Below are 11,443 nucleotides of genomic sequence, written 5' to 3'. Positions count from 1 at the left end.
CGTTTTCACAGGTAATTTGTTAGTCTGTCCCTCCGTTGCAGGAAATAATGGATTAATCCCGGAGGGCTGTTGATGTAGCACTTTTCTCCTTATGAAAGTAACACAGCAATTATTTGACCCATGAGAATTTGGTCGGACGAGAGCATATCGACCAACTAATCAACCAGGAGACTACAGTCCATGTAACAACCAGCCACGTAACGTGATTCACAGCTGCGGTTACAGGAGCATTAACTTAAACACAACCAAAAGCTCAATTATCAGTTAAGGGAAAACAGTACAACTATTGGCTAATAAAAATTCATGCATAGTTCGTTATGACTCAAATTAAGTATCAGCTACATTAGCTGACGTTAGCTGAGTTAATGTTAATTTCACGTTTTTGCAGCAGACAATATAGCACATCCACAAAGAAAAAAAAGCACCAACATGCAGTTAAGTAACACCTCCACACACTGCATCTTGTAAAGCAAAAAGAGCCTGTTATTGGAACAAATTCCATCCTTTATTGCAGTCCAGATGCAGCCTGTAACCTGTAACTTTCACAGTGCATGAGGCAAACATAAGTCTAAAAACAAAGGCGCTGGTCCCTGTGTTACACATAATTCTGTGACCCAATTAGGAATTTCAACTATATTGCCACTGCAAATGGGTTTATTGTACTGTATTACATATTCTAATCCACCAAAATCACAGCTATCAAAATAAAGTATACAATAAGGTTAGATTTTTCGGATACAACTTTATTGTCATTGCACAGAGTACAAGTACTGATGCTGCATTCACATGCTCCTCAGACGGTCCCATTTCCCAATTGGGAAGTTGTTCTTCCAACTTTGGTGAGTTCGTGAACTTTTAAGTCATCATGTGGAAACAGCATGGATATTACAAAGATGTGTTATACTTTGTCCCAGACTTATTGCTGCACCAGTACATTCCCTAAAACCATTAAAATATTGCTTTACCTGACTTGTTATCAGGGTTAATGCTAATAAATAACTTTTCTAACTAATCAAGGTCACTCTACATGGACAGCAACTAACAGTTACAACCTAATACCATATTACAAATTACGTGAGCAAAAAATTTATATGTAATACGTGAATAAGTAAAATGTTTCTTGCCATCAACCAAACATTTACTTTTGTTCACCATGTCATGTAAGTTATGTACCAAAATTTTTGCTGACTTTCCATGGTGTTGTTCTGACTGCAATAAGGTGCTGTGCACATGAATTTTCCCAGTGGGAACTCATTTTTCTGATTATTCCACAAGAAAACAAAATGCAGTTATTTATAAAAATATGTCACAAATATTTGCAGTGGCCAAAAAAGAAAAAAAGCTGGTGTTCTTTATCAGGTCACAGATTATGATGGGTTGCAGAATTTGATGTTACACCCGATTGTTACATTGTTAAAGGCCTCTCCATCACCAGACACCAAGTAACAAGACTAAACTGTCTGACCTTTTGAAATAACATTGTTTTGCCCTGATTTTGTTGTTTATGGCTTCTCTTAATGTTTTTACCTACAGGTGTGTCCTCCTCCTATATCATTGCAAATGTGCTGCAGCAAGGTGCTTTTATTCTTAGTGTTGAAACTCAGTCTCAGATCCCAGAATCATTTAAGAGAGCTCAACAGGTTCCTATCAAGTTGGGAATCACCAGCAGATGGTGTTACATGAATAGAGGCAGTGGCTACACACTCTAAGAAATAAAACATATTTTGTAAATGTATTACACATGAAAAAAATCATCCAATCCAAAAAGAAACACAATGACTGTGTTGTATGTAACAGTCATAAAATTTATTTCATTTTATTAATTTCATCAGTGCAGTGCCTATCACACCCGTCTGCATGACATGCACGTCAGATCACTGGTTCTCCGTGGATGACTGCAGCTACACTTCCCCTGTCCTCATGACTGCATCTTCTGTTTCATTTTTAAAAAGAACAGGATTACAAGTAGGCTAATATATATTCCAAAAATAACTATATGTTGTTTCTAGAACGGCAATAGTAAATTTTACCTCAAAGTCATTATAAAAGCTCAATAATACCTCGCTGGAAACAAATCTAGTATTCCTTAGTTCAACTGACTCACAATGTTAATACCTAGTTCAATTAAATTTTACAGCAGTCACTCGTTTTCATGGTGAAACAAGTGAACCATTGACTCAAACGGGAAGTTACGTTTCACTTCTTTTATGGAGCAGTACATACCGTATTTTCTCTGATAGTGGCTGGTATTCAATTAAAAATCGGGTCTTCAATAATGGCCAAGGGGGTGTGGTCAACATGAACAAATAAAGGCCAGCCCCAAATACAGGCCGGGGAGGGAAAAAACAAGGGTGGATTAAGGCTGTATTCAGACCAAATCAGGTGTTGCTGTGCTCCGCTGCCGGATGTGTTTATTTGTGCTCAAGAAAGTAACAGCTGTGAAACAATTAGATATTTACTTACACTTTTTCAATTATCCTGGATTTCTGAATTCTGCTTTTGTGCAATAGCCCTCAGGAGAGTTAGCTTGTTTGTCATTGTTGCTAATGATATCAGACTGGTTAACCAGCAGCCATAAAGTTCTGTTAACTAACAAACAAGATGACCAACAGTCACAAATGGATATTATAACATGAATACTTCATCTTCATGATAGAAAGAAGCAGACATCAGATAACATGAGTCAGATACAGCTTCTCTCTCTGTCTCTTTGGTCGCTAATTTCATCTCTGATGGTTAAATGTCTCTGTGTGGCTGTTGTGTGAATTTATCTCCTTAACAAGAATGCAGCAGAGATCATATAATGTTCTGTAGGTAGTTTGCTTGTTGAAGTTATAGTGAGCTGTCTGGACTCACTCATTCATTTAGAATTGATCCAGTTTTTAATTGAGTGGCTGTTCAGTCACCTGTTGATGTTGTGTGATTAGTGAATGAGTGTGTAGGAGGTCTGGCTGCTTGTTGTGTTTCTTCAGTTCATTATTGAGTAATAAGCTTAAAGTAACTAGAATAACAAGTGTTAACATGTCAGCTTTGTAGACTATATATTTGTATGTGGTGCATATAGATATGCACCACACACAGTGTGTAAGTCATGTATTTGATACATGCATTAATACTTTCTGATGTGAACCTACACTTTTAGATCTGTGAATGTTTTTAGTGTTCAATCTTTCTAGTATTCAGCACTGATCTGAACCTGTATCACATTATAAGCTTTGTGCTACTTTATATATTTCTGTATACTAAGAAAATACATAGGAAACACGTGTAAATCATGTGCCCAATCATTGCCCCCCACCCCTCCGATTTCATCCGGTGGGGGACAATGATATAGTTTGATGTGGTTTGTTGTAAAATTCCATGATGGTTTTCCTCCTGTCCTCGCCAATTTTTTGAGTCACCAGCCACCACTGATACTGTGGTATTGCAAATGTCTCAGGTTTGATTTCAGCTTGCTACCACTGCTGCAAATCAACACCCCATAACCCCCCTGTGCTCTCACCATCTGTCCCTTCTATCTCTCCTGTCAACATTCAAATTAAAAAAATATTTTTAAAAAGTGATAATTGTCAAATCACAGCCCAGGATGAGCCCAGGACCTCAGACAGCCAACACTGCTGTCAATTAAACAACATTAATTAATCTTTAAATAAATTTTGACTTCCATGTGGATCTTTACTCAATTTCTTGCTATGCATGAAAAGGACTAATTATTTTAAGTTTTTATTATTATTATATTTTGGTGTGTGTGTGTGCTTGTCTGTCTATCATTGTATAACCAATTTTAGTTTGAAACCACAATTTTAAGTCTGTGTTAAAACAACAGTCAGGTACACATTCACAGTTTTTTCTGACTGTAATCATTCCTCCTGTTCATACTGACTCATTTTGAGAACACTTAAGTTTAAAAGTTGATGTGAAGCTTATATGAGTTAGTCATATCAAGTGGATATCTGACACATTTACAGTCTTTTTAGCATCAAATTCCCTCTTTGTGTTTCCTCGGACAGTGGTTCCCTGTTGAGCTGTGGTGGAAGTATAGTAACAAAAAGAGGAACTTTGGCACTAAAAAGACTGTAACGTTGAAAGATATCTACTTGATTTGACTCATTTGGATGCTGAAGCTTCATATTAGCTTCAGATAAACTTTTAAATACATTTTTGCACAGAAGGAGGACTGTGGATTTTGTCCCCCATCACTTACATTGTAAGTGCATTATGAAGGGATCTTCTAATGGTCAGTATGAATAGGAGGAATGATTACAGCAAGAAAAACATGTTTCTCTTTTCATTTGGGCTCCAAACTTGATAAAAAATTATGAACTCGTCCTTTAAGGTTATATAGGGTTAGGGGCTAAAGAATGCATTATGTCAATGACCGTCCTCACAAGGAACTCTAACCACTGACTCTAAATTTCATCTCATGGTCTTCTCATATAATCTCAAATAATCTTGCTTTTAATTTGACATGCTTACATTATTCATTTTTATTTGACATTGTGGGTGTATGTGATGTGCTATTGTGTGCAGCTTTGTATTTTGTATAATGTGTCCTGTGTGTTTTTTGCTTTGTACTGTTTGCTATTGTGCTGTTATATGTTTTGCACAAGACAAGTTTAACTCTCAAACTGTAATTTTAAAAGAAAAATCAGAATATCTCAAGATGAATTTGATTTTTCTCCCCATAAAAACAAAATATAACAAGACTAAAGTCATGGTTTTGCAAATGATTAAAGGAAAAAGGAAGGAACTTTTAATCTTCATATGGGCTCATAGTTTAAAGACAAACTTGAAAAATGATGAACCTATCTTTTAATTAAAATTACATTTCAAATGCAGGAATTTTACTTTTGTTGTGTGGTATTGCTACTTTTACTAAAGTAAAAGTTCTGAATATTTCTCCACCACTGGAGGGTATGAAATAGTTTTGGGTGGCTGTGGCTCAGGAGGTAGAGCGGGTTGTCCATTGGCGGTTTGATTCCAAGCTCCTCCAGTCTGCCTGTCGAAGTGTCCTCTGCATGCAAGTGATGGGAGTTGTTGCACCGAACACCAAAGAGACTTTTCTTTCTTTAACAACTGTTTGTTATTACCAGCAGTAGTCCAGGTGACATGTGAAAATTATGTTAACTTTTTCATAAAAGCATGAAACTTGGCACACTTGTACAATTTGGGGCCCTGAACATTTTCAGAAATGGAGCCATTGCAAAAACACTTTGTGGTGGCCATTTTGCTTTCCGCCATAACCGAATTAGTGGTCATTGATAGTAATAATAGTAATGAATGCAATTTAAAGATACACATATGCCAGTTAAAAGCACATTCATATAGGGAAATCAGTTAGTATGGTTTGCTGGAGAATATGAGAAGACAGTGGCAATGTTTTGGGGTTGTTGTTACTCACCTGATGCTTGAGTGAAGCACAAGTCATCTGGTGTTGGCAGCTGTGTACAGATGAATGACTGAAAATCTATTGCTACTGCCTAAAAAGTTAAAAACAAAGATCAAACGAGTTGTGAAAAGTACAAGAAAGTAGAGATGAATTGTTACTGCTTTAACAATCCATCAAATTACTAATGTGAAGTCCCCCAGCCATTTATAGTCATACTTACCACTAGATTATGTATTTTATCACAGGTTCAACAGTAGTAGTAACTGTGTCTTACAATTTTCCCTTGTGTTTTTCTCCAGCAGAATACAGTCAAACAAAGCCCTCTGGATCAAGACATGGAGAATGAGGCAGACCAGATCGCAAACATGGTGGTCTCAGAGACATCCCGCAGTGAGAACATCAGTGACACTGCAGAGGCTGACCGGATACAAAGATTCAGTGAGTCAGACTCAAAAAATGAGAGACAGACAGGCAGAGGTACCAGTGTTCTCAAAAGAAAGAGGATGTTTGCGTACTTCTTCAGAAAGAACAAAGTTCAGCCTATTCTAGAACAGCATGAGGAAGAGGCTGCTGCATCAGGCAGTCGGAGTACACCGAACTCTTCGCCTCCTCAAGTGGCATCCACTCCCACCTCCGTGCACTCCAGTGAGGACATGAAGACTGCTGTGAAAGCTTACCTGAGCCCTGTCCCTCTGGTACTGGTGGATGTTGACGACAAGGATGTTTCATGGAAACCATCCACCATCAGGTCATTACCACCAATCACAGAGGAAGACCTGGTCATGGACAGGGACTCCACCCCAGGACCCTCAGGCCAAGGCAAACATCCGCAACCTTCCCAGGAGGGCAGTGGGGTAACAGTACAGCTCATTGGCCTGAAAAACACCTTTTACAACATCATTAAAGAATTCTTTAACAGCCTCACTGAAAAGTAAGTTATCTAATTCTCTCACTGAAAGTCCTGTTAACACTTGAGTACATTTGTGACATTTGTTGTGTAAAATTTGATTTTTGTCTTACCATGTTGCCTTGTTTTCTTTTTTCTTTTTCAGACAGCTGGAGGAAATAAAGAGAGGTGTTTACAACATGGATGTGAAGGAGCAGATTATTGACATGGGTATGGAGGTGTTATGGCTTGCCGTAGAGGCCATCACAAACACTCTATCACAGGCCATCAATCAATTTGCTCCCCAGTATGGCACCGTGACAAGTCCCACTTGTTCCCAGAAATGCAGTACAGAGCAGGTTGGCCAGAACTTGCCCTCAAAGCTTCTCAGGGAGAGCTTTGACATCACTGACGACAACATCCAGAAAAGTGTGAAAAGCTCCTTTGGCAAGGCTTTTTGTGATGTGATTAGTTCAGACAGGACAATTGAGATACCACCCCAACTCACTACAGTTCTTGTGAAAACGGTCACTGATGAGCTCAACTATATTTTGTCAAAGAGCATACAAGCCTCATTGGACGGAGGATACTCAAGTGTTAGTACCGTCCCCTGCTGCCTCTTTTCAAGTTGCAGAAAATGCAAGGAGATGCTGATGGGAGTTGTCGCAACAATGAAATTCTGGCTCACATTTCAAGATATTGCAAGTAATCAGAGAGATTCAGATCCTCAGACTTACAATGACAGATTTGAGGCTGCAAGTAACAGCAAAGACCCCAAGAGGAATTTGCTGTGGTGGAGCTGCTTAATGAGATGGTGGAAGGGTAAAAGCAGGAAGGCTTCAAAGGAACATGTGGAGCAGGATGTCGAATTACCTGGGGATATTCGCTCTTTGACTCCTCAAGCAACATCCACCAGCTGTTCTGATGACAATGAGGACACCATGTCAGAGGAGAGCAGAAACGCCCCATCTCCATACTCCACTGGCTACTTTCCACCAGCTGATCTCAAGGATAAGGCCACTGTCCCAGATTACCAAGAGAGTCCACCTGTGGCTGAAACTCAGTACGGTGACTCCAGTGCTGAGAAGAGCAACAGAATCTGCCAAATCCCCAGCAAGGTATGGATGCGTTCATATTTAAATTGAAATTGAGTAGGCCAGATTGAAACCAAACAGATAAGAACAGATAAAACACAATAAGGTTTTAGAGTTCACAGTTCAGTTATGTTGAATAGACCAGCAAAGCCTCTAAGAAGGCTTCATGGTGAGCTATGTGTTATAATTCTCAATGTAAGTCAAAGGCAACTGGACCTCTTGTTTGGTCTTGATGAAGTTTCCTTCTTCCCTTTCTCTCCTCATATAACTATAAGAATCAGGTCAAAAAGTTGATTTAACAATTTTGGGCACTGAAGTAGATTTTACTGATAAAACAGATAACTTTTATTGCAAATTTGACTTGCTATAGAGGATTTTTACCCTGTACTCCTTATATTAGTTAAAGGGGCTATATCATGCTTTTTGTGTTTTTTTATTCTTTTTATATTATCAAGATGTCGGATGTTAAACATGGTCATACTTCCAAAATGTGAACATATGTAAAAATGCTCCCTGCAATTCCTGCTCATTTTGAAACCCTGAACTCACCGTTTTTGTTTTTTTTTCTTTAAATTTTTCAAAAAGGGCAAGAACAAGAAAGAGAAAATGGCAGCTTCAGCTCAGGATGACACCCTTCGGACCAAAAAGCCCTCTCTGCTGAAGAGAATCCAGATGTTCTGCTGTCGCCTGAGCTGCTGTTGCCGTAATTATGTTCTAGAATGAATCCTTCTCCCTTTACTCCTCCAAACTGTACCAACCCCAAACCCAACTCTATACCCTCTCTCTACCTTCCAACTCTCCCTCTACTCCCCCTCTTCCCTTTCTCCCCTTTTCACCCTATTTCATCCCCCAACCCTACTCTTCCTCCCCTCTTTCTACCCCCCTGCTTTCCCTCTACTCCCCCATTCTCTTTCTCCCCCTTTTCACCCTACTTCAACTCTTAACCCCACTCTATTTCCTCTCTTCCTACCCCCTCCTTTCCCTCTTCCCTTTCTCTCCCTTTTCACCCTACTTTCATACCCCAACTCTACTCTATTTCCCCAGTTTCTACCCCCCAACTTTCCCTCTACTCCCCCCCTTCACTTTCCTCTCCTCTCCTCTCTTTACTCTTAATTAACTACCTAAATATAATATAGATTGTATTGTTTTTTTCAGTGTTTTGTTTGTCTGGTAAATGAGTGAAGAACTGGAACATGTCTCTGACGAAACAAGACAAACAGTTATTAAAAGTTCATTACACCCAACAATATGCAGGTATTAGACAGAAAAGAGAAAGATTAAATTTGCAGCCATTACAATAATGTTGTTGTGAATTTGCCTTGGTGAGCTGACAGTGCAACATGACAACATTCAACAGAACTACTATTACTACTAAAAAAAATATAGCCTACACATAAATACATTTTAAAATACACACAAGTGTCATGAATGTAATAAATGTTTAACAGAAAGTGCACAAGGTTTGAAATTCAGAAGTTAAACATGTTTAAAAAAATAGGCCACAAACAACTACAAAGACAACCATGAATTAAACAGCACAATGTACCTTAAAGGGGACAAAAAATGCTTTTTGTGATTTTCTGTCATGCTGTTATGATGTTGGATGTAAAACATGGTCAAAGGTCCAAAACTTGAATTGAACATATGTAAAAATGCTCCTTGTAAATCAAAAACCAGGGCTTCAGTCTGCTCTGGCTGCATAAAGGGCCAGTAAAAGATAAATAAGGAGTTTTAACTGTAAACATGCAAAGATATTTCAGTAAAGCCCCAGAATAAATGTGCAGAATATGCGCTGTTTAAAGTGCCAAACCTTTATCATTCAAGAGTTGAATAGCTGTTCCTGATCTTTCCATCATATCACATGGCCTTCATCAGCACATGCAGTTTGCCAAGTTGTCATGTAATTGTTTCTCATACATGTTTACATAAATTTAAAAAATGAATGAATAAGAAAAAATAGGAAAAAATATATTTTTTATTATTGAAAGTGGCTACTTAATGGACCTTAATGGAAATTGGTGAGAATATTTTTCTCAGCAGCTTACAAACCTTAACATACTGAGGATTTAGCTTTTCTAGCCTACCAGTTGTGGGGCTGAACATGTAAAATGTGTCCTGAAGGTGTTGGAGGAAAGTTCATGGCTTCAAAAGCTGAATGAGTCCTCATCTGTGGATCACGAATGTGCCTCAGTATATTCAGTGACAAAGTGACAACAAAACAAAGAAACAATCAAATCCCATATAGGGCATGATGAGCTAAATGATTGATGAGTGTTTATGTGAATCATGTGCTATGGCCTTTTAAATCTCAACTCAACTGAACATCTATGAGAGATTTGGCATGTGAGACAGCCTTCTCCACCACCTTCAGATCATCAAAGGAGGGAATGTTTTGAGGAAGAATGGTGTTCATCCCCCTAGAAGCACCTGAGCCAAGGAGCAGTGAAGCTGTCATGGAGGCTTGAGGGGCTCCATCACCTCACTGAGACACTTTATGATAGTTTTTCCTTTGTCAGCACACAAAGTATATGCACGTGTTGTATATGCAGATACACGGTGCAACTGTAAGCCACATGTATGGGCAGAAATATGTTACTGAATTTGAATGTATTTGAATTTGAATTGCTCAACTTGAATAATTGCATTAAAAACTGAATTTGAATCATATAATTTGAATTTGTATTGTTTAATTTGAATAACTGCATTGAAAACTTAATCTGAATAGCGTAAATTGAAATCAAATTTATTAGTTCGGAAATGAATTCCAGTAAACTTGAAACTGAATATAATATAATGAAATTGAATTCAGTTGCTCTGAAACTGTATTTGATCCTCACTGAAAATTCAGCTCTCTATATATTTCCACATTCAGTTCTCACAATTCAAACAGCATAATAACAGCTCCGTTTGTTTTTAGTTTAAAGCGAAAAAATACACACAGAGCCTTTTCCAAGAGCAGAGTTGATGTAACTGGTGTGAGTACAAGAATGAAATCTTGAGGGAGTCTCCTGTTTTGGACTGAAAGGGTGCTTTTCATTACGCTAATGTGTCTCCTCGATTCCCTCACTTGCGTCTCTTCCTCACGCCTTAACTCTTCCCATTAAGGATGAGAGAGAGAGATGTGAGAACAGAGGGATTTAATTTATCAAACAGGACGTCCTCGCTCACTCCAGCGTCATTTTGAGGAGACGACAAGTTGTCATGACGCACTTCATCCTAAATGTCGAATATGAATAAGTCAGCAGTAGAAATTACTAAGTAACAGTTTAAACTCTAAAGTTTGCATTTAAAATTCATGTACAATTAATGAACACTTCACACTGTTACTTAATACTTTCAACATATTGATAGCTGGAAGGAAAACACCTGATAACTGCTCCAATGTTTATCATTTGATTATAGATCCATAGCAACGTCTGGCTGTCACAGAATAAGACACAAAAAGACAATTTAAATCCAAAAGAACAGAACTGACATAAAAGGACAGAAAAGTCCGACATGCTTTTCAGGCTCAGGATGATTTTATAGGAGACACGCAGCTGTGCAGCTATATATGTATTTTCCTGAAGGAGCTGAGACGCACTGAAACATTTTGGCACATGAAGAACAATAGTAGACCAATCAATACACACTTTGGATCAAAGGGGTGTTGCCATCCGTTAAAATGCTTCCGCATAGGATACACCTGTGTATCCATAGAATTAGCATATTGAAAAGCACCCATGCCAGTCTTCTCATTTCTCAGTTTGTACCTCGATTCCTTTCCTCACCTCCTCTCTCTGCGTCTTAGTCCCTCCCATATGAGATGTGAGCGGGGGAGGCAAGGAAGAGACATGAGGAGAGAGGAGTTGAGGCAACAGGCATGTAACAAAATGAGACATCCTTGCTTTGGAGCCGTGTCATGTCAATTACATCTAACATGCAGCGGAGCTGCATCATCTGTCCATTGTTTTGTTACAGCCTGCTGCTGTACTTTATGATCTCTGTCAGATGAGCATAACAGTGTTCATGACAACTTATATATTTACTTTTAATTCAAATCACAACGTGGCATAATATGACAAGAATGTACAG

At 38.5% G+C, this 11,443-nt stretch overlaps 1 protein-coding gene across 1 annotated transcript; it reads left to right on the top strand.

Moving 5' to 3' along the window:
• Positions 1-4,607: 4,607 nt before the first annotated feature.
• LOC137169661 (uncharacterized) lies at positions 4,608-8,511 on the top strand. The gene is made up of 3 exons (XM_067572962.1): positions 4,608-6,320; positions 6,442-7,393; positions 7,955-8,511. Exons 1-3 carry the CDS (start codon positions 5,725-5,727, stop codon positions 8,090-8,092), a joined length of 1,686 nt encoding a protein of 561 aa, XP_067429063.1. The 5' UTR covers positions 4,608-5,724; the 3' UTR covers positions 8,093-8,511.
• The last annotated feature ends 2,932 nt before the right edge of the window (positions 8,512-11,443 follow it).

Source organism: Thunnus thynnus, chromosome 18 (assembly GCF_963924715.1).
Source record: "Thunnus thynnus chromosome 18, fThuThy2.1, whole genome shotgun sequence".
NCBI lineage: Eukaryota > Metazoa > Chordata > Actinopteri > Scombriformes > Scombridae > Thunnus > Thunnus thynnus.
The sequence above is the reverse complement of the archived record's forward strand: the minus strand, read 5'-3'. Positions and strand labels throughout refer to the sequence as shown.